The sequence below is a fragment of the Equus przewalskii genome, chromosome 8, assembly GCF_037783145.1.
Source record: "Equus przewalskii isolate Varuska chromosome 8, EquPr2, whole genome shotgun sequence".
NCBI classification, from domain to species: Eukaryota; Metazoa; Chordata; class Mammalia; order Perissodactyla; family Equidae; genus Equus; species Equus przewalskii.
The window spans coordinates 42,344,109-42,369,359 of NC_091838.1; the positions used below are offsets into that span (position 1 = coordinate 42,344,109).

The 25,251-nt window shown below is 35.5% G+C and overlaps 1 protein-coding gene across 5 annotated transcripts in view; it reads right to left on the reverse strand.

Annotated features, from left to right (window-relative positions):
• RAD54B (RAD54 homolog B) overlaps positions 1-25,251 on the reverse strand; it is a 127,303-nt gene that overhangs the window by 52,227 nt on the left and 49,825 nt on the right. For all 5 annotated transcript variants that reach the window (XM_070630667.1, XM_070630668.1, XM_070630664.1 and 2 more), the window contains 5 exons: positions 17,374-17,568; positions 13,964-14,245; positions 10,308-10,470; positions 6,896-7,121; positions 6,409-6,616 (listed from right to left, as the gene is read on the reverse strand). In XM_070630667.1, the coding sequence (XP_070486768.1) occupies positions 6,409-6,616; positions 6,896-7,121; positions 10,308-10,470; positions 13,964-14,245; positions 17,374-17,568 (1,074 nt within the window). The remainder of the gene's footprint in view (positions 1-6,408; positions 6,617-6,895; positions 7,122-10,307; positions 10,471-13,963; positions 14,246-17,373; positions 17,569-25,251) is intronic.

A 25,251-nucleotide genomic window follows, 5' to 3' on the forward strand; every position in this document is an offset into this window, starting at 1 on the left:
AAATCAATTACAAGAATAAAGCTGGGAAGGGGCAAAGATTTGGAGATCAAACAACATGCTACTGGATGACCAATGGATCATTGAAGAAATTAAAGGAGAAATCAAATATCATCTGGAGACAAATGAAAATGAAAACATGCCATACCAACTCATTTGGCATGCAGCAAAAGCAGTCCTAAGAGGGAAATTCACCACAATACAGGCTCACCTCAATAAACAAGAAAAATCTCAAATCAGCAATCTCAAACTACACCTAACAGAATTAGAAAAAGAAGAACAAACAAAGCCCAAAGTCAGTAGAAGGAGGGAAGGGAAATAATAAAAGAGCAGAAATAAATGAAATTGAAACAAAAAAGACAGTAGAAAGGATCAATGAAACAAAGAGTTGGTTCTTTGAGAAAATAAACAAAATTGACAAACCCTTAGACAGGCTCACTAAGAAAAAAAGAGAGAAGACTCAAATAAATAAAATTAGAAATGAAAGAGGAGAAATCACAACAGATACCATAGAAATACAAAAGATTACAAAAGAATACTATGAAAAACTATCTGCCAACAAATTGGACAACCTAGAAGAAATGGATAAATTCTTAGACTCTTACAACCTCCCAAAATTGAATGAAGAAGAAATAGAGAATCTGAATAGACCAATCACAAGTAAAGAGATTGAAACAGTTATTAAAAACTTCCCCAAAAATAAAAGTTCAGGAGCAGATGGCTTCTCTGGAGAATTCTACCAAACATTCAAAGAAGACGTAGTACCTATCCTTCTCAAACTATTCCAGAAAATTGAGGAAGATGGAGCACTTCCTAACACATTCTATGAGGCCAACATCACCCTGATCCCAAAACCAGACAAGGACAACACAAAGAAGGAAAACTAAAGGCCAATATCGCTGATGAACATAGATGCAAAATCCTGAACAAAATTTTGGCAAACTGAATACAGCAATACATTAAAATGATCATACACCATGATCAAGTGGGATTTATACCAGGGACATAGGGATGGTTCAACATCCGTAAGTCAATCAACGTGATACACCACATTAACAAAATGAGGAACAAAAACCACATGATCATCTCAATATATGCTGAGAAAGCATTCAACAATATCCAACATTCATTTATGATAAAAACTCTCAACACAATGGGCATAGAAGGAAAGCACCTCAACATAATAAAGGCCATATATGACAAACCCACAGCCAACATCATACTCACTGGGGAAAAACTGAAAGCCATCCCTCTGAGAACAGGAATAAGGCAAGCGTGCCCACTCTCACCACTCTTATTCAACATAGTACTGGAGGTTTGGGCCAGAGCAATTAGGCAAGAAAAAGAAATAAAAGGAGTCCAAAGAGGCAATGAAGAAGTGAAACTCTCACTGTTTGCAAATGACATGATCTTATATATATAGAAAACCCTAAGAAATCTATCAGAAAGCTACTAGAAGTAATCAACAATTACAGCAAAGTTGCAGGGTACAAAATCAACTTACATAAATCAGTAGCATTTCTTTTTTTTTTTTTTTAAAGATTTTCTTTTTCGTTTTTCTCCCCAAAGCCCCCCAGTACATAGTTGTATATTTTCAGTTGTGGAGCCTTCTAGTTGTGGCATGTGGGATGCCGCCTCAGCATGGCCTGATGAATGATGCCATGTCCACACCCAGGATCTGAACCTGCGAAACCCTGGGCTGCTGAAGCAGACCACACGAACTTAACCACTCAGCCACATGGCCGGCCCCAGTCAGTAGCATTTCTATACTCTAATAAAAATCTAACAGAAAGAGAACTCAAGAACAGAATCCCATTCACAATCGCATTAAAAAGAATAAAATATCTTGGAATAAATTTAACCAAGGAAGTGAAAGATGTATACAATGAAAACTATAAGACTTTCCTGAAAGAAATTGATGATGACATAAAGAGATGGAAAGACATTCCATGCACATGGATTAGAAGAATAAACATAGTTAAAATGTCCATATTACCTAAAGCAATCTACAGATTCACTGCAATTTCAATCAGAATCCCAATGACATTCTTCACAGAAATAGAACAAAGAATCCTAAAATTCATATGGGGCAACCAAAGACCCCGAATTGCTAAAGCAATCCTGAGAAAACAGAACAAAGCTGGAGGCATCACAATCCCTGACTTCAAATATACTACAAAGTTATAGTAATCAAAAGAGCATGGTACTGGTACAAAAACAGGCACACAGATCAATGGAATAGAATTGAAAGCCCAGAAATAAAACCTCACATCTATGGACAGCTAATCTTTGACAAGGGAGCTGAGAACATACAATAGAGAAAAGAAAGTCTCTTCAACAAATGGTCTTGGGAAAACTAGACAGCCACATGTAAAAGAATGAAAATAGATCATTCTTTTACACCTTTCACAAAAATAAACTCAAAATGGATCAAAGACTTAAAGGTAACACTTAAAACCATAAGACTTCTAGAAGAAAATATAGGCAGTACACTCTTTGACATCGGTCTTAAAAGGATCTTTTCGGACACCATGTCTTCTCAGAAAAGGGAAACAATAGAAAGAATAAACAAATGGGACGTCATCAGACTAAAGAGCTTCTACAAGGCAAGGGAAAACAGGATTGAAACAAAAACACAACTCACCAATTGGGAAAAAATATTTGCAAATCATATATCCAACAAAGGGTTAATTTCCATAATATATAAAGAACTCACACAACTTAACAACAAAAAATAAACCCGATCAAACAATGGGCAGGGGATACAAACAGACATTTCTCCAAAGAAGATATATGGATGGCCAATAGGCACGCAAAAAGATGCTCATCATCACTGATCATCAGGGAAATGCAAATCAAAACTACACTAAGATATCATCTTACACCTGTTAGAATAGTTAAAATAACCCAGACAAAAAGTAACAAATGTTGGAGAGGTTGTGGAGAAAAAGGAACCCTCATACACTGCTGGTGGGAATGCAAACTAGTGCAGCCACTATGGAAAACACTATGGAGATTTCTCAAAAAATTAAAAATAGAAATACCATATGACCCAGCCATCCCACTACTGGGTATCTTTCCAAAGAACCTGAAATCAGCAATTCAAAGAGACCCATGCACCTCTATGTTCATTGCAGCATTATTCACAATAGCCAAGACATGGAAGCAACCTAAGTGCCCATCAACTGATGACTGGATAAAGAAGATATGGTATATATAGACAATGGAATATTACTCAGCCATAAAAAAGGATAAAATTGTCCCATTCACAACATGGACGGACCCTGAGGGTTATGTTAAGCGAAATAAGCCAGATAGAGAAAGACAATCTCTGTATGACTCCACTCACATTTGGAAGATAAACAAACATGTAGACAAAGAGAAGAGATTAGTGGTTACTAGGAGAAAGGGGTGTGGGGGGTGGGCACAAAGGGTGAAGTGGTGCACCTATAATATGACTGACAAATAATAATGTACAACTGAAATTTCACAAGGTTGTAAACTATCATAACCTCAATTTTTAAAAAAATTCCTATGTTGAAGCCCTAACTCTCAGTGTGACTGTATTTGGAGGGAGAGCTTTAAGGAGGTAATTAACATTAAAGGAGGTCACAAGGGTGGGACCCAAATCCAATATGACTGGTGTCCTTTCGAGAAAGAGAAAGATACCAGGGATGCACACGTACAGAGGACAGGCCATGAGAGGGCACAGCCCGAGGAAGGCCACCTACAAGCCAAGGAGTGGGGGGTCAGGAAAAATCAAATCTGGTGACACCTTGATATTGGATTTCCAGCCTCCAGAACTGTAAGAAAATAAATTTCTGTTGTTTAAGAAATTTATCACCCAGTCTGCAGCATTTTGTTATGGCAGCTCTAGAAGCCTAATACAACTCTACTAGTCAGACTGAATCCTAACCATTTTCCAGTAAATAGTAATTAAATATTCTCCACAGCACTGGGCTAGATAATACCAAGAAACCAAATCACAACTACTTTCATTTGATTCTCAGGTAGTTTCTGAGCACCTATTAGGTACATAGCACTGTACATACTCATGTAGAAACATCGAAACAAATCACTGTGGGAGTAAAATATCCTTTCATTATAATAAGAAGAATTCATTCAGGCAATTCTAAGGAGATAAAAACCAACTACAAGTATTTCTAATTCTAAGAGGTTAGCTAGTGTTAGTTCGTACCTAAATTCATGCTCAGAGGGCAGCTGTGACAAGGACAGGAAAGCAGAAACAAGCTAAAGAAGGCAAAGTAAGACAGAAGGGGGCAATGCCAATTCTAATGAAACTATCTCAATAGTCACCATCAGAACATTTCTTTTGAATAAAGTCCCAGAATCATTTTCTACTACAAATATTAAATTTAGAATGCTAGTTGAATTAGTATTTGTTTATAATTGAGAATATTAGTAAAATTATCCATTTTTGCTACAGAAAATTATCTGATTTTTGAATAAGAGAGCATATGCTCTATTTTCATTCTACCTTCAGTACTTTTCAGTAACATTTCTCAGTCTTCATTTCTTTTTCTTCCCTTTCTAATGCCAATCTTTTGTTGTTGATGTTTTCTTTTGTTGGGGGAGGATTTGAGGAAGATTGGCCCTGAGCTAACATCTGTGCCAATCTTCCTCTACTTTGTATGTGGGACACTGCCACAGAGTGGCCTGACGAGTGGTGTGTACGTCCACACCCGGGATGCAAACCCGTAAACCCCGGGCCACCTAAGCGGAACATGCAAACTTGACCATTACATCAACAGGTCGAATAGCAACCTTTTTAACGCCACAGCTGTTACCACTCTTTCGATAAGCAGTATTGACCCCACACTGAGCAATAAAAAGAAACAGCCTCTGCTTTTCTCTTCCAACACGGTGAAAATAAATTCAGCTAAATCTTTTTTTTCCATTGCTTTTCTGGCCCCAAGACCTCAAAATCAATGGCTAGTAAGGAAGTTTGAACCACAGCTTTGGGAATCAAGGAATCCACTTAGTTTCTCAAACAGCCGAAGACATAAAAATCACCTAGATTAAATTTTCCATTTCCCAACTCATTTTTTTCTTTAAAAGTAACCTTTTATAAATATTCAAAGCCATTGTTTCTATTCTCTGGTTTCTATATCACTAGTGTTACTGACAAACATTTGTTGGGCGTCAACTAAATCTTGGGGATATAAATAACTATGAGATTGACCCCTGCTCTTTTTATCTTTATTATCTTTAAGTGACTAAATGTGAAGAATGTAAAGGTCATTTAAAACTTCTCAAAATCATATTTAAAAAGCACATATAGTTTTAAAAATTACATTTAGTAATGGTTAATACAATCCCACACAAACTGGAAATCAAATGACCACGAATTACTTCAAGATAGGTACCCTCCCCACCCCAACTCAACGAGAACAGAAGAGGGGGAGTTTTCTCTGTCACTCTAAGGCACTTTTCTACCCTAAAGATGTGGAATGGAGGAGCAAGCTGCGGGTCACACCTCTGCTCTCTCCTCAGTTTAACTTCAGAGAAGAGCTCTGACATGCATAAAGGACAATGAAGGACAAAATGACACAAAAGATCATCATATAATAAAAATAAATCATGCCCTGCCCTTTCCTTCCAAAAGGATTAAAGACAGTGGGGAAATGAAGCCTTAAGTAGAAAATGGAGGGGGTCACAAATACTAGTGATGAATACAACTCTCTTCTTTCTGCTGCTGCCAGAATGGCAAATTGGAAGGGCCACACAAGAGCAAAGTGAGGTGTGGGAAAAAAGCTACACTGAGCTACTCAGGCATGACTCTAGTCTAGGTCTTAAGCTAAAAAGAAGTAGGTAGAAAAGGATTCTTATATTTACACATGGTCCATCCCACCTTTCCAGATAGTCTGGCCCAGAAGCTTTGGCCAGCAACAAACTATGTGCATGCAGCACACAGAGAAAAATAACAGATATTTATATTAAACACCTACCATGTGTCAGGTAGTCTTCCAAGAACTTTACATGGATTAACTCATTTGACCCTCACAACAACTTTATAAAGTAGATGGTATTATTATCCCTATTTCACAGATAAGGAAATTGAGGTACAGAGAAGTTAACTAAGTTCCCCAAAGTTGCACAGCTATAAATGTCAGACTTGGGAACCAAGCATGGGCAGTTCAGCCCCATCTCCCACATTCTTTACCGTGACACCGTTGTGATTACTCCTCAAAAAATCCAAAATCTGGATTGCAGAACATTACATAGGGACTTGATAATTCAGAATCCTACCAAGACTCAATTATTAATAGAGGTTTATTAGTATGAATTCCATCCAACACCACCAATGCTTTGGATGCCAAGCATCATATTACAAGTCTTATGTTTACTAGGCAGAAATTCCATCATATCTTCTCAAAAGTAAATACTGACCAGTTAGAATTATTCTTTTCTCACAAGAGAGGCTAATGAGGGCTGCAGTTGTCTTAACGGCACTGTTCTTCAAACGATGCCCTTCATCACAGATTAGAAGATCAAACTTTATATTCTTAACTTGATCCAGGGAACGAAGTAACATTTCGTAACTGATGATAAGAACAGAATAAAATGGAGATTTGGTGAATTCTTCTATTTTGTGGTCCTAAAAAAAAGAGAGAGATAATATTTAACAAATCATGTGCAGAAACTGTGTGAAATCAAATTTAAGCAGCATATTTCTGACAACCATTAATCAAGTATTAGAATATGTTAACTCACAACCAAATTGTAAGCCAAGATTCCATTTTTCTGCAAAGGAGTTGGAGACTTATATACACATAAAAACCTGCTATATAGAGAGTAAAAAGAGCAGTATTGATTTGAAAAGCTAGGGATTTAGAATATGACCAAGGCTCATTTAGAAAATGACAAAGTCTCTTACCTGACCAACAGCAAATATCTTGATCCTTTCACTTCCTAGCCATTTTTGAAATTCTTTCCTCCAATTATTCACCAAGCTTCCAGGAGTGACAATTAGTGTCTTCTTTATTACTGGCTTGCCTCCATAGGGTCCCTGACACTGGAGAGTCCAGATGAGCGAAATACATTGTATTGTTTTCCCTAAACCCATTTCATCAGCAAGAATAGCTCCATATCTGTCATTCACTCTGTTAGAAATAATTATACTTCCTTTAATCACAACAGGAAAATGTTTTATGCCCCTAATATCATCACTTATTAGTCAAGAACCAGAAGCTGATATTTTGTAATTAGGACAAATTCTATTCCCCACTAAATATTTTTTCTAGCTTTTCATTCCTCCGAATTACAACATATCTCTTTTTTGCATCTGTGATAATGATATTCATTATATATTTATTGTCAACTAAATTACTAAATCTGAATTAGAGAGTTGAATCTCAATCATCTGTTACTATCATATGTATATATTTAGAGAGACTAGAAATGAATCCCAATTTTATACCTATGTTTGAATAATTTAACTAAAACTGTGCCTCCCAGCACTAACAGTTGAGCAATTTTTATCAGTTTCAGTACTAGATATCAAAACAGTTTAAAATATACAGTCATGCACCATAAAATGACATTTTGGTCAACGACAGACCACATATATGATGGTGGTTCCATAAGATTATAATGAAGCTAAAAAACTCCTATCGAAGCCATCATGATGTCCTAGCACAACATATTATTCACATGTTTGTGGTGATGCAGGTGTAAACAAACCTACTGCACTGCCAGTTGTATAAAAGTATTGAGTTAAAAATATAAGAAAGTTTAACATATGCACCCCTATGTTCATGGCAGCACTATTCACAATAGCCAAGACATGGAAGCAATCCAAGTGCCTATCGACCGATGATTGGATAAAGAAGATGTGGTGTATATATATACACAATGGAATATTACTCAGCCATAAAAAAAGACAAAATCATCCCATTTGTAACAACATGGATGGACCTGGAGGGTATTATGCTAAGCGAAATATGCCAGACAGAAAGACAAACACCATATGATTTCACTCATATATGGAATATAAACAAACACATGGACAAAGAAAACAGTTTAGTGGTTACCATGGGAAGGGGGCTGGAGGGTGGTACAAGCAGTGAAGGGGAGCACTTATGTGGTGACAGACAAGAAATAATGTACAACTGAAATTTCACAATGATGTAAACTATTATGAACTCAATAAAAATATATACAAGGAAGTTTATAGAATAAGGATATAAAGAAAAAATATTTTTGTATAGCTGTTTGTGTTTTACATTGCGTTATTACAAAAGAGTCAAAAGTTTAAAAAATTTAAAAGTTTATAAAGTAAAAAAGTTACAGTAAGCTAAGATTAATTTATTATTGAAGAAAGATAATATTTTTTCACAAATTTAGTGTAGCCTAAGCGTACAGTGTTTATAAAGTCTACAGCAGTGTACAGTGAGGCCCTGGGCCTTCACATTCACTCACCACTCACTGACTCACCCAGAACAACTTCCAGATCTGCAAGCTCCATTCATGGTAAATGCCCTCTACAGATGTACCATTCTTTATGTTTTATACCATATTTTTACTGTACCTTTTCTACCTTTAGATTCACAAATGCTTACCACTGTGTTAACCTGCCTACAGTATTCAGTACAGTAACATGCTGTGCAGGTTTCTAGCCTAGGAGCAATGGGCTCTGCCATCTAGCCCAGGCGTGTAGTAGGTTATCCCACTTAGGTTTGTGTAAGTGCACCCTAGGACGTTAGCACAGCGAAACAACTGCCTAACAACAAATTTCTCAGAACGTATCCCCGTCATTAAGCGACGCATGACTCTATTGTAATGTTAACCAGAAAGATCTATTAAGCTGTATTTATGATTCTCTGGCAATAAATGAAGTCTTTAACCAAAAGAGCTCCCTGCACTGTAAGAAAAATTAAACACCAAATACTTGATCTAATACACGTAATTTAGTAAAAATCTTATTCTACAAACTTACTTGGTTAATGTAATTTAAAATTAAATATTATAAGGAATATTATTAAGTAGCATTTTGATGCCACTTTGTAGTTTTTTAAGCTCTTTGATATAGTCATGTATTTTACTTAGATGCATTTGAAAAGAAAACTCTGTCTAAGCATAATTTATCTGTGAAACTAGAAGTTTAAGGTGCTATTTTTTTTCTAATTATTCATTAACTACATATGCTACTATTACAAGTGAAAAACAAGGCTTGTCCAGGTACACCTAAAAGGATCCCACACACCACCAGTGGACTGCACATCACAGATTAGGAAACACTGCTCCATGTTCTGAGAGTTTGAATGATTTTAAGCAAGGGAATGCCATGTTCAAAATGGTTTTTCATAAAAATCAAGCTGCTGGCTATTGATAAGTAGAATGGATTTGAGGAGCATCAGAAGCAGATACACAAGTTAGGAGCCATTGCAATAGTCCAGACAAAATATAATTTTATGACATCAGTTGCTAGAGCTGCTGCAGTGAGGTGTCAGAAAAGATTAGGAATCAAATGATATTTAGGAGGTCAAAATAACTAAAAGTTCAGATTTGATTAGATTGAGTAGGTGAGAGAGAAGAAATCAAAAATGATTCCTAGACCAACTGAGATAAGATGCCTAAAAAGAGCAGATTTGAGAGAGATGAGTCTAGAAAGTTTCTAGGAGATGGTATTCCCTTAACCGGTCATCACTCAAGGAGTTCTTCAAGTGTGGGGGAATTTACATTCCCTATTCCCTAGCAAATGACCAATTTAAAAAGCAGGGGCCTATGCATTAAAAACAAAGCAAAAAAGAAACTGAAATAAATAGACCAAGATGTTAGCAAGGGCGTTTGACTCTTTTTTATCTCCTTTGCCTGGGGGGGGGGGTGTGTGTGTGTGTGTGTGTGTGTGTGTGTGTGTGTGTGTGTGTGTGTGTGTGTGTGTGTGTGTGTGTGTGTCTTCTAATTTTTTGAGAGGAGATGACAATTCTTTAAGAAAACTCAATTTTAAAAAAAGGGAAAGGGGACTTTTTTTTAAGTAGAAGTGAGATAAGAAAACCTTCTTCCAAAATCCTCATAAGCAGAATTAAAGGCCATTTTGCCCCCGTAACCCTTTATCATATCCGCAGTGTGCTCTTATCGTACCACACTAAAGTTGACTGCATTTATCTGTTTCCTCAAGAACCACTTTTGGAATAAACCCACACATTAAGTACCATTCACCATTCCTAGCAACTAAAATTCATGATGTACACACTGAGACTCATTATATCAGGCTCTTCCTGGAAAATCATTATATTACAGGTTAAATCAAAACTCAGATTAGACTAAGCAATGATTTATTTTCCTACCTGAATCCCATCACACACTCATAAAGGAATCTGATTCCTTCCTTCTGATGTGGTCGAAGATGACACACAAGGTGAGGATCTATCACTACGTCCACGAGAGGGAAGCAGTTCTTATTGAACATCCACTGGTGACGGCTGTCCGGTCGCAGCATAACAAGGGAATCTTAAGACAAAGGTAGAAGTATAATGACAACTGTATTACAATTTCACTTTATCAGCAACTACATTATCTTGCTTTAACTATTTATAAGATAGAACCACTTGCCATCATTTGTGGCAAAAAAATTCAAAATTCAGTGACACTAATGCTAAGCAAGGGTACAAAATTAAAAAATAAAATCTCATGCCTTATTGATGTAAAACTTGATGAAAGAATTACAAAGGGCCTTTCAAACTTCATATGCCCAAAAGTGCTTCAAAACCACTGAAATTCACTATTGTCTAATAAGGAATTCAATAAGCTATAACACTTAATAATTCAGTATTGAGAGCAAAGAGAACCATTTCCAACTGAAAGCACTGGTTGGAATTTTGCCAAGATGCACTTGCTAATGCTCACAGCTTCTTATTCTGGAAAAGCTTCCTAAATTTAACATAAAGGTTCCCTTTATTTTTAGCCCTGTACATAATAACAATGACCATTACTCCTATTAATCAGAAGAACTGACAAAGGATGATATATTTTCCACTGACTTCGCCATCATTATTTGCTTAAAGTTAATTTACCACATTCATGAATGTCAAATTCATGTATCTTTGCAAAGCAGCAAGAAGTAACCATCGAATAATAATGTAATTCTTTAGAAGTATGCTAATACAATTTAAAAGATTCATTAAAATATCACCAAAAAATACAAAATCAAATATAACTAGAAAGCAGGTCTCAAGTGATAAATCAAAATTATCTGAAATCAGACAATAAACTCATCAAAATTATTTTTTGAATATATTTGTATGTCTACATCACGGTTAAAAAATGAAATGAGTGGGGCTGGCCCCGTGGCCGAGTGGTTGGGTTCATGCGCTCCGCTGCAGGCGGCCCAGTGTTTCGTTGGTTCAAATCCTGGGCGCGGACATGGCACTGCTCATCGAGTCACGCTGAGGCAGCGTCCCGCATGCCCCAGCTAGAAGGACCCACGGCAAAGAATATACAACTATGTACCAGGGGGCTTTGGAGAGAAAAAATAAAATCTTTAAAAAAAAAAAAAAAATGAAATGAGTATATTCCTTGTAGATTTCCGACCAAGAAATGGCCCCGTTTTTTCTATCTTTTAAAAATGACAAAAGGGAAGAAAGAGAAGATAGAGGTAAAGACCATATAGTTCTCAAGCAAGAAGGCCCAGAGGTTCATAAGTCATCTAACAAAGCGCCCATCTTCAAGAAAGATAAAACCTAAACCACCATGATAACGGGACACCAGTTCAAACTTTAAGCCACCCCTCTACTTTCACAATGATTAGACACCATTTAATGCTAACAAAATCTCTCATGCTTTAGTTTTAAGTCTACAATGAATTCTACCCTTGGCAAGACAAAATAAATAAACAAGAATAATCAGCCATTTACCATGTACACAAATGGCTTTCATTCATACACACACACACACACACATGGAAATCATCACAGTAAAATTTTTCATTCACTCAGTCAGCAAACATTTATTGCACAGAGTATATACTAGGTACTCAAAGTCTCTACAGCAGTTATTAGAACCCACATTTTACACATGAGGCAGAACATTAGGGACGTAAGGGACTACCCCAAAAGGTCAAAGAAGCAGTTAGCCCGGGGCAAACCAGGACTCTAACTCAGGGCTTTGAATAACCACAGTATTCTTTCCAGTTCCCCACAGCCCTCTGATATGTAATAGGAAGGCAAAGAGAACAAAGGAGAATAAAGGAGAGAAGGAAGCTTGTTAAAAGAGCTGGTGGGACATACAAAAGGTTTAAAGAGAAAAATCAGAAGCATATGTTTCCACTCTCTATATTTCAAGTCAGTCTCAGATAAGCTCAAATAAAGCTAGAAATTTTTAATTTAGGGTTTTTATTCCAATTACATCAATAATTACTTGAATTTAGATAAGTCAGTTCATCTTTCTGGGCCTTGGTTTCCTCAAATGCAAAGTGAAGAGACTGATTTAAAGACCTCAAAGGCCCCTTTATTCCAAAAATTCTGTTTCCTTGCAAGAGGGGAAAATAATTATGTTATTTATATACTTTTATTTTACTACTATTTTGAAAGATGCCTATTCCATTCTCCAACTTACACATCCACAACACTATAATTCACATTTACTTCTCTGTCTCCTCACATGAGAAGCTCTCTGATGACAATATTCCTGCTGGGCACAATGCAAAAAAGGCACTCAAGAAATACTTGCTGAGTGAATAACCAAATAAAAAAAACAGACTAGGTTTCACTTTTTTTTTTTTTATTTTTGATTTTTTTCTTTTTCTCCCCAAAGCCCCCCAGTACATAGTTGTATGTTCTTCGTTGTGGGTCCTTCTAGTTGTGGCACGTGGGACGCTGCCTCAGCGTGCCTTGATGAGCAGTGCCATGTCCGCGCCCAGGATTCGAACCAACGAAACACTGGGCCGCCTGCAGCGCAGCGCGCGAACTTAACCACTCGGCCACGGGGCCAGCCCCTAGGTTTCACTTTTTAATGTGATTTTTAAATTAAATTCATTAACGTGAAAATTGACTAAACTGAATTCCCATGAGTAAAATTTGAATTCTTTACATCACATCTCACCATTCAATACTGTAACACACTAATGTACGTGATCAAGGCATATAGTCTTCAAAATGGAAGTATAGGGGCTGGCCCTGCAGCCAAGTGGTTAAGTTCGGGCGCTGTGCTTCAGCGGCCTGGGGTTTTGCCAGTTCGGATCCTGGGCGCGGACATGGTGTCACTCATCAGGCCATGCTGAGGTGGCATCCCACATACCACAACTGGAGGGACCCACAACTAAAATATATACAGCTATGTACTGGGGGGCTTTGGGGAGAAAAAGGAAAAATTAAACTGTTAAAAAAAAATGGAAGTATAAATATAATCCTGATTCATGAATTTACTAATTTTTCTCCTTACTAAAGATGTCGGATTTTGGAGCCATCCCCATGATTGAGTGGTTAGGTTCGCACACTCTGCTTCAGTGACCCAGGATTTTACCGGTTCAAATCCTGGGTGCGGACATGGCACCGCTCATCAAGCCATGCTGAGGCGGCAACCCACATGCCACAACTAGAAGGACCCACAACTAAGAATATACAACTATGTAGCAAGGGGCTTTGGGGAGAAAAAGGAAAACTAAAATCTCTTAAAAAAAAAATTTTTTAAATAAAAGATGTCAGATTTTATCCAAAATCATACACATGTGTATGAATGTATACATTTACAATTTGTATATTTCTCCTTCAACACATGTATAGTATTTTTATTACTGTTTCTCGGAATTATGCATTTACTTATGAAATAATTCCCACACTATATTATTATACAACATCAATATTATCCCTTATGTCAGATTGTATATCTGAAGAATAATATACACTTTCACCTCAAAACTTTAAAAGGAAATTTAAACTTTAAATTCACATACCAAAAAACTTTTGACAGTAAAGACAGACTATTCCAATTGTTTTTTAAATCTTACTTGGAGCACATGGGTCATGGCGTGGTTTGCAGTTACAGAAACTATTCTGTCTATTTTCCTTTGAGCTTGGTTTATAGACACTTTTTAAAGGGTTAGAGAAACACTTCTTGGCAGCTTGACAAAAATTTGAGATAGCAGGACTTTTTCCTCCAAGCTGAAAACATCTCCCACTGCTGAAATCATCTGGAGAGATTATTCCCATGACTTCTATTTCTTTTCCACCAATCATCATTGTTTGACCCTCTTCGATTTTTTCAAGCTCTCTGAATTTATATCCAATGCCTTTAAATTGAGAACAAAGAAAGTTAATTTAATTTCTTGACACTCTAAGAGGACTTAATTAGTGATACCATAGTCACGTTCCCATAACTGTACAGAATGAAAACTGTGCTTTGAATGTAAACAGTCTCATATAACCCGTTAGCCAGAATGAAACATAATTTATCATTTTAGTGAAAAAAAATTTTAAAAATCGGAAGAAATAAGTAATAATATAACTATAAAAATTAGCCAAGTTTTAGCAAAAGCAAGGCTTTTTTAATTATTGAAAATACAGTATATTGTACTCACAGTTTTACCATCTCTGTCTATAGAAAAACAAGGCAAGAAAAGAGTTTGGTAAGCTATATGGATCCTCCTTTCCTGTGAACAAACTAGAGAAGCATGATAGCATCTCTATTTCCACTTAGAAACAGCCGGAAATGTGAAGGAGAACTAGCAATAAAACTAACTGCTGCCTCAGCCAGTACCTTACCGTTTCACAGGAGACCGCAAAGTTCAACTACAGTTGTGGCAAGAGGCCACTGATAGTCCAAGTTCTAGCCCTTAAATAAAAAGTGGGATATTTTATAATATCAAGCTTGTTTGAATTATTATTAATTGAGTGGGTGTTTATTAAGTGTTGCCATATGTAAGGTGCTGATGGAATATAAATATGAATAAAGTCAGTCACAGTCTTCTCAAAATGAGCTCATTAACCAGACAGAGAGAGTAATGGAATTTTAGACTCCTATGCTTACCTATATTACATGTATGGCTATTGTGCCATTATAGGGGGCAAGAACTGTGTGTACCATAAACTTTAAGTCTCTAAAAAGTAAAAGACACATTTTAGAAAATATGACCTTTTTAAACTAGCTAGAAATTGCTACAATTTGCCCTATTAAAACTGGGATAAAATTTACAACCTGTGCGAACTGGTAACTAATATGTACACTTAAATTATATACGATGGAGCACTTTTCAATTTTAATGCTCTGATAAAGGAAGAAATTACTTAGCTGGTGTTCCTAAATGCAGAAGACCCATTGCTCCATTCCCCAAACTAACTCAGTTCAACAGTAGTCTTAACCTCTCCACATTAATGAAGAGTATAGTATTGCTATCAATCTCAGTTTTATATGGAAATTGGAGCAAGAATAAACTTAATTTCGACACATCTTCAGAAGTCTCTATAACTCCAGGATCTCTCATTTCACTTTGATCCATAGAGACAACTCTCTCAAACAGCTTTAAATCTCCAGAAGATTTTCTTCAAACTTTGAACTTTGTTTCCCACACTTCTTTTTTTCCTAGTTATTATAAAATGATGGCCAGTTGAACCTGACTACTATCACAATATCACAAGCTATCAGCAATTTCAGCACTCCAGCCCTCAGACTTTTTAGTCTCTATCCCAATGATAACAAGGTTCAAATGCTGCAAATCCAATTTATTTAAAAGAAAAACTGTTTACATTACAGGCACTAATTTATAAAATTAACTCCAGGTTGACAGTTATTAATGTTATAATTAAGCAATCAAGTTTTATGTTTGGATGTTTTCATTATGAAAGCTAATAAAATTTCCTCTAATGTTTAAACCAGTGGTTCTCAACTCCTATTGGATATTAGAATCACCTGGAAACCTAAAACATGCTGTGCCCAGTCCCTCTCCCCACCACCCAGACCAAATAAATCACAGCCTCGGCAGTCAGGGCCTAAGCTCTGACATTTTTTAAAGTACCTTAGGTGATTCCACTTGCGTAGTCAGAGTAAAAACCCACTGTTTATAACCTAATTTACATTTTTTGCTACTTGCAACTGAAAAATCATTTTATTATAAATTATACATACACAAAACCATGTATACTATACCTTATGAGTAAGAGATATTCCAAGGTAACTTTGATAACTTTTACCTCTCTAGCTGGCTAGAATGTAATGTCACTAAATTCGTATGATCAAGTCCACCAAAAATCTTGCCCCAATCTACCTTAACCAACAACATGGAATGTGTAATTTTTCTTCTTAATTCCTCTAAACATTGAGCATGATACTGTATATAAAGTAGTTGCTCAATATTTTTATAATAAAAAAATTCTATTGCAGATAATTCCATTCAGTTTCACTACCCTTCATATACTGCATTCCTGAAACACTGAAGTAGTTTTACTTCTCTCCTGCCTTTTCGCCTTTGCACATGTTCTCTCTTGCATATACCCCTTTCTCATACCCTACAAAACTATTCATCCTTCAAATATTCCCTTAAACAATAACTCCTAAGAAGCTTTCCCCTAGCCTTCTAGGCAGACTTAAATGGTCCTTCTATGTATGCTCTTATTGCCCTTAGTAAAAATTCTCATTGAACCAATTATCTTACTGTTTCCTATTTTTCAATTACATTTTCCTGTCCCCAGTAAACTATAAACTATACCCATCTTTGAATGTTTACTCCTAACATAGTACTTGGCACATAACAGTTACTGAAAACTATAAACTATGATATTTTCAAACGAATGAACATATAGAACAGATTTTATAATCATGGGCCACACTCAAAATTGAACAAGAGACAATGCAAAAAGACCATGGTTGATGTTATGCATTCTGAATTTGTGGGCTAACTTGCACAAATCATGCTGGCAACATTTTATAATGGAAATAATGGTAACCTCCAATTTAGATGTATTAATCTAGGTCATGCCTAGCCATTCATTATTTCCTTGCTTTTGTGAAATTTTTATTGGGTATCACCGAAATTAAACATAATTCCACTCCTGATATCAACATCTTTTTAACTTTTAATCACTGGCATTCTGCAAAAAGAAAAAAGATGAAAAACCACACCGAGACACACTGGTTAATCTCAGAAAAATGCCAAAATTACTGTATATACCTGGTGACCATTCCGTTTTTGGAGAAAATGAAACCATGGAATGAGTTTCACCTCACTGAGCTAGTATACATAAGACTGTCAGAGTGACTATTATGAGATAATTTTATTTTTATGAGGTAATTTAGAGATGAAAGTCAAGTACAAAGCACATCTTAATCTATACCTTTACAGAACCCAATTATATTTCAATTATGTAAGTGGAGATATACACTAATTTGGGGCCTAATCATAAACATCAGAAAATATCACAATACCTCTTCCAATGTCTTTGCCTTCCAAATTCTTTAATGTAAATGACTTTCCTTTAACAATAAGAACAGCATCACCTTCCCACTTCTTGTGTTTTTTCTTTGAAGCCTTACACCAAACAACACTGAAATATTTAACTAGGCTAGCAGGTTCCTCTTCTTGTCCCTTAGACACTGTTATTTCTTTAGGGGCTGAATGAACTAAAATAAAATAAAAACGACATTATTAAAGATGACTTTAATATTTAATTAGTAAGGTCATTCAAACAAAAGCACAAGAAAATTAGATTGTATTAGGAAGTATGAAAGACTATTTGATCATACTCATATTTGTATTGTATAAACTGAGAAATTCAAATGTCAGGTGCTAGCATTACCATGAGTACAATGAAGGTAAATTTCTTACCATCCCAGTCATATGAACTCAGCTGAAGTATAACACAAAAACCACTGCCAACATTTTAAAACTCTAGGAATTAAAGATAAAATTTCAATATCCATGGAAAAATATCTAAAATTACATTTCAAACAAACAACTGATTTAATTAACAGTGACAGGACAAGTCAAGGAAAAGAAAAATAAGATCAGAGTTCTGTAAAGGAAAAACTTGTATTTTTTTTTTTTTCAAATAAGAATAAATGTAAAACGGAAAAGTAGGAACCAGACTAAATTTCATTAAAATACTTGTCTCCCAGTTAGGGAGTAATCAGGTTGGGCCATTGTTCTGAGAATTCAGTAGTGTAGGATCAGAAAGTAAAGTTTCTTCTTACAAAAGTTTGTACTTTTCTCAAAAACATTTCCAGTATCACCTTTTAAAAACACATCCCAAAAGGCTAACACAAAAAATTCCCCAGCAACAGGAAAACTAATATATGGTGACAGAAACCAGAAAGTGGCTGCTGCCTCTGGAGTTGGAGGATCAGCTGGAAAGGGGCAGGAGAGAAGAACTTGTTCTGAGTGGTAGTTATATGGGCACACACAATTAACAAAAATCATCACTGATCTTCCAAAAGCTATACATTTTATTGCATGTAAATTATACTTCAACTCAAAAAATACAAAATAAGACAAAATAAAGAATAACAGCAGAATAGGTTGAAAGGCATGTACATGATATTCTAAATAATAGTATCTTTTAGTGTTTTGAAGGAAAAACACCCAAACTTATCTATTAATTCAAAGTATACTTGACACTACAGACAAAATCTCCCCCGCCCTGTCTTACTTCCTCTTTTCCCCTTGGCAGTTATAGTTAAAACACCAGCAATCCCATGAAAAATACAGACCACCCTCATACTGAGTCCTAGCTCCTGCTTCTCACCTGACTTGTATGCTGTATTTTCAATGGCTAGATGAAAACTACTCTAGCTAAAAACAGCAGAATCTCATTCTCTCATTACTGAAAAGCCCTTCACTACGTATTTTACCAAATACACACTTGACCCCAGGTTGCTATCAAAGCAATAGAATTTACAAAACAAAAACCAAATAACTACTTTACCATTTAAAATATACCATCTACTTAAATAGGAAAAGGAAAAGGAAAAGGATAGACCCCGAGATCAGGAATGAGATAAAGATACCCACTTTCCACCACTTCTATTCAAAATTATACTGAAAGTCCTAGCCATTGCCATAACGCAATAAAAACAAAAAGCATAAAGATCAGAAAAGAAGAAGTAAAACTGTACTTATGCGTAGATAATAAGATTGTTCACACAGAAATTCTCAGGAAACCTAAAAACTCATGACTAGAATTAATAAAACAAATTTAGCAGTCACAGGATGCAGGATTCATATTCTTTTTCATATGTAAAAATCAATTGTATTTGTACAGACTAGTGAGAAATAATTGGAAAATAAAATTTTTTAAATTGCATTCACAGTAGCTCCAAAAGAAATACATGAGATACTCAGGAAAGTATCTAACAAAAGGCATCTAAGATCTCTACACTGAAAACTAAAGCTGTGCTGGAAGAAATTAACAAAGATCTAAATAAGCAAAGTTCCTATTTCATGGATTGGAAATTTCAATTTTAAGATAGGAATTCTCCCCAAAATGATTTCTATGTTCAATACAATAACAATCAAATCCCAGGGTGCTTTTGGTAGAAATTGACAAGTTGAGTTTAAAATTTATATGAAAATGCAAAGAACCTAGAATAACCAAAGCAATTTTTAAAAAAGAAGAAAGTTAGAGGACTTATGCCATCTGATTTCAAGGTACGTCTATTTTATATGATAGAAATATCATGTAACAATAATGAAGATAGTTTAGTATTGGGGAAAAAAAAAGAAAAAGACATACACATCAATACAACAGAATAGTGGCCAGAAATACATGGCAAATTGATTTTCAACAAAACTGGTAAAACAAATCCAATGCGAAAAAGAAAGTCTTTTCAACAAATGTTGCTGAATCAACTAGATATCCACATGGGAAAAGATGAACATCAACCATTAACTCCCCCGTACACAAAATGTAATTCAAAATGGATCATAGACCTAAACGTAAAACCTAAAACTACAAATTTGTACAAGAAAATGTGGGAGAAAATATTTGTCACCTTGAAGTAGGCAAAGGTTTCTTAGACACAATACAAATGCTGAAAACATAGATTATAAATTGAATTTTATCAGAATTTGAGAATTTTGCCTTTTGAAAGATGCCATTAGGAAAACAAAAAAGTAAGGCACAATAGGATAACATTATTCAAAACACATATATAAAACAAAGGACTTGCATCCAGAATATATAAAGAATCCTTATGGCTCAAAAATAAGACAACAAACAAATCAACAGAAAATGGGCAAAAGATGAACAGATGATTCAGAAAAGAATATGTACAAATAGCCAATAACCACATAAACAGAAATTTAACATCATTAGACACGTGGGAAATGCAAATTAAAAACACAATACAATACACTTCACATCCACTATAATGATTAGAATAGAAAGTCAGATAATAACAAATGTGGTGCAGATGTGGAGAAACTGGAACCCTCATACACTGCTGGCAGGAATGTAAAATGGCATAGCCACTTTGGAAAACAGTCTTGCAATTCTTCAAAGATTAAGCAGAGTTACTAAATGACCCAGCAATTCCCCTAGGTAAATGTACGTGGGTATACGCCAAAGGGAGATGAAAATACAGGTCCACACAAAAACTTGTAGATGAATGTTTAGATAGGATTATTTATGATAGCCCAAAGGTAGAAACAATCCAAATGTTCATTCAAATGACAGATGGATAAACAAAATGTGGTAAATCCCTATAATGGAATATTATTCAGCCATTAAAAGGAATAAAGTACTGATACATGCTACAACCTTGAAAACATTGTGCTAAGTGAAAGAAGCCAGTACAAAAGACAATGATATGAAATGTCCAGAACAGGAATATCTACAGACAGAAAGCAGAGTAGTGGTTGCTTAGAGCTTGCAGCAGGGCACTGGGGGCGCAGGTGGTGAAAGCTAAAGAGTACAGGGTTTCTTTTTGAAGTGTTGAAAACGTTCTAAGATTGACTGTGGTGATAGTTGCACATAACTGTGAATATACCAAAAATCATGAATTATATACCTTATATGGGTGAATTATATGGAATGTGAATTATGGCTTCAATAAAGCTGTTTAAAAACATACCACACACCCACTAAATTGTCTAAAATCAAAAAAACTGACCATACCAAATGTTAGCAAAGATGTAGAGTCAATTATATCTGGGGGAAAAAAAAAGCTGTAGAACAGCTGGAAATATTGCACCCTCTAGAAGGAATGTAAAACAGTACAATCACTTGGGAAAACAGTTTAACAGACTCTTAAAATCTAAACATAGGGGCTGGCCCCGTGGCTGAGTGGTTAAGTTCGCGCGCTCCGCTGCAGGCGGCCCAGTGTTTCGTTGGTTCGAATCCTGGGCGCGGACATGGCACTGCTCATCAAACCACGCTGAGGCAGCGTCCCACATGCCACAACTAGAAGGACCCACAACGAAGAATATACAACTATGTACCGGGGGGCTTTAGGGAGAAAAAAGAAAAGAAAAAAATCTTTAAAAAAAAAAAATCTAAACATATGCCTACTATAACCAGCCATTCTACTGGAAGGTATTTACCAAAGAGAAAATGTTATGTCCACAAAAAAAGAAAACATGTACATCTTCAAGCCAGGTAAACCAATCTCCCAAAAACCTGAAAAGCCATTGTCACTACTAGAATTCAGATAATTCATATGTTCATCACTGGCATTCATAAATTTAGAAAGTGAGTCCCGACTATCTTCAAACAATAAATTATCCTCAGAACCATCAAGGTTTTGTTCTGGGAAAACAAATGATACATATGTATCTTGAGTCAGCTGTGTCCAAATGCATGGCCCAATGAACTCTCATCAGTCCCTGAAGGACTCAGGCTGCTGTAATCCTGAGTGGAAGCCAAGCAGACAGAGGACTTACACGCAGTGGCCTCAGTTTCCCCACTTTCCTTACAAAATGAGGGTGTATGGACAAAGGGTAATTTTTGTATATTTCTCGGAGAGAAAACATGCTTCTAAAATACTAAGAAATATGGTATATAGTTTTTTCTTCTCCTCTATTCATATATTAGTTTGAATGTTTCCCATGTCATTAAATAAAAAAGTAAAATGCTTAATATCTGCTTAATGATATTAAAAATGATATTCCTACCCATCAAGAGTGTCCACTTCACTACACATACCTCAGCACAATATATTATCTTTACCAATTTTTCTCTAATTATATTTATTTTTGTTAAAATTACCATACAGTAAAATTGACTTTTTCTCTTGGTGTACATTTTCATTTAACCACCACTTCAATCAGGATACAGAAATAGTCCCACCACCCAAAAAGACTTCCTTCATGCTATGCCTTTTATAGCCACACCCTCACTCTCTGCAAAACCAATTACAATTACAAAAGCAATTACTGAACTGTTTTCCATTAATATAGCTTTGTCTTTTTGGAAATCATACAGTACACATACAACCTTTCAAGTTTCTCCCACTCACCATAATGTCTTTGATTCATCCAAGTTGTTGCCTGTATCAACAGTTTGCTCCTTATTATTGTATGGATACTGAAAGACAGTAGAGGTGTTTCTCTAGCTCTTAACTACCAAAGAAAAACTTGCTATGAACATTCATGTACAGATTTTTGTGTGAACGTTCATCTTTACCAATTTAATAGATAGAAATGGCACAAAGTTGTAACTAGAATTTCATTATTAGTGGTAAGACTTTTTTATGTAGTTACACTTCCTCTTTGCTTGACTCAACTAATGTCACATTACACTTAAAGGATGTACCTAAAATAAAAGAGTCCCATTTCTTTAACCTGAATTTTTTATCTGATCTGAAAACCCTCAACATTCATTCATCCAACAATTTACAGATTACCCAATACGTAGAGTCTAATCCCTAACTCTCACCCACTACTTATCGCAAAATTTCAATGAAGTCTTTAAGTAGAAAATAGGCATTAAAGAGAACTTGAGTTAGTAAGAAATTACATCAAAATTAAAGAAAAATATAAAACACTACTAAATTTTAATATGTAAATGGCTAACAAAAATACTTAAAAGTGTTGACCATGCTACAAGAATCAAGAATCCATTTACATCTTCCTTAATGTAGGGTATTCACTATACCTTCCATTGTTAAATTTTAAATAGGCCCTGCTCATTTAAAAAACTCCTGTCTATCCCTCTCCTCTTAAAAAAGGAAAACAATACATTTTGGCAACATGTAGCATTTAATAGACTAAAATGTGCCAGGTTGAAATAAGCCCACTCACTTATTAGAATTTATTAAACACTATGCTATAACTCAATAAATCATTGTTTTAGTAAAAGGGTCAAACAAGTTGATTCTTTTTTTTTTTTTTTTTTTTAATGAGAAACTATGGAAGTGGAGGGAGAATTAGTGCATTATTTTAGGAGCAATAAAGAGCTCTTAACAAGGTCACTCTTGACTTACTACTTGTTAAACACCTTTCCCCACAGTAAATCACAGTAAGGGCCATAGCATGGAAAAATAAAGTCAAAATTATTCTGTGATGTGTTATGTTCAGGGATAATCTAGAATACATGCATAAAAACAGAACTTTTAATACCAGAAAGAGATGTCTCTGCCCATTGTTTCTACTTCAAATGCCCAAAAACCCCACTCGCTCCCTCCATTTCTTCAAATACCCAGTCACTCCTCAACTACCCGAGTCTGGTTCCAGTCCAGTCCTCCCTCAAAGCCATCCTTGTTAAAGGCCACTAAGGAGCTCTTTGTCAATAAATCTACAGGCTATATTTTAAGTCCTAATCAAAGTTCTCAAAAGCATTGGACAATGTTGACTACTTCCTCCTTGAAATATTGAACTTCACTTTTATAGCTCTTCTAACACACTTCAAATTTTCCTCTTTCTCCTTTGGTTGCTGCTGCTTAAACATCTTTGCCAGTTCTTACTTCTTAGTCTAACTTTTATTTACTGGAGTTCTTCAGCCCTGAGTTCTACGCCTTCTCCTCTTCTGGCTGTGTACCACTTAAATTAGCTCATTTACTACCATGGCTTCAATACCATCCCTGTACTAACTTCTTTTTTTTTCTCTAGCCCAGATCATGACTCTAGATCTGTACATCAGTATACCCAATTGCCTCTCAGACCTGTCCACATGAAGGTCTCAAAAACATCTCAAACTCATTATGTCCATTTATCTTCTCTTCAAAAATTGCTTCTCCTTCAGTTTTCCCACTTCTCAGTTGAAAGTACCACCACCCTTATTCGAGCAAAAGAAATTGGGAATCATCCGTGACATTCTCCACTCTCAGCTCCACAGCCAAACAACCACAAAATCCAGATGATTCTACCCCCTAAATGGTTCTCGAAGCCGTGAAAGTGTTTGCCTTCTCCATTGCCTCTACTCTTTTCAAATCATCATCTCTGACCTGAACTATTCTATTATTGTAGGATCTTCCCAACAACTCTACTGAGATCTTCTCTTGCCACCTTTATTCCCTAAAACCTTTTTCCATATTTACTATATTTGTCTATTTTTAAATGTACATCTGACCATGTCTCTCTCTTGCTTAAAATCCATTAGTCTTAAAGGTCTTAAAGAAAACATGCTACTTGCAGCCAAAGGGCCTTCTACCTCTCTTCCTCCAACATGCTTATCTAAATTAACTTCTACTTACCCTTCTGTACAGTTTAAATGTCCCTCACTCTCAAACTAGATCAAGTTGCCCTCTTATCTCAGCAATTAACTATGTGACAAATTATTTAATGTCAGCCTTCCTCCATAAAGTCCTGAGAGGAGGGTCTGTTTTCATCTTGTTCATCATCATATTACCAGAACAATCTGTACTTTTCAAAACTGCCATTTTGATTCCAGGTACATCTTGATTTCATCTTTATAAAAATATTTAATTAAAACAGAATTATCTTAAAATTAATTTTCACTGAGAAAGTAGCCTCCGAAATTAACTTTGACCTCATCTCTATTATTGTTCATTTTTATTTTCATGTTAATGAATTTTTACCTTCAGGATTGATTATTTTCCAAGCAAATTTTATAACAGAGATTTGACTCATCAGTCACTTTTTTATGTATTAAATTTTACTGATTATAGCTTTTGCCAACATGGGTTTTCTTTTACACCCATAATTTCTACCAAATGCAGTTTTGCTAAGTCAAATTTTGCATACCTACATGTTATCAAGATTGCATTATTCCACCAGTTTTTAGATAAATTGGTAGTTGTCACATGTTATTTTTGTTGTTTTATCAACCTTGATTTTTCCCAAAGTTTTGAGGGCTTTTAGCATTAACAATAAAGATAAGATATTTTGATCACTCTTTGAACTCTAAAAAA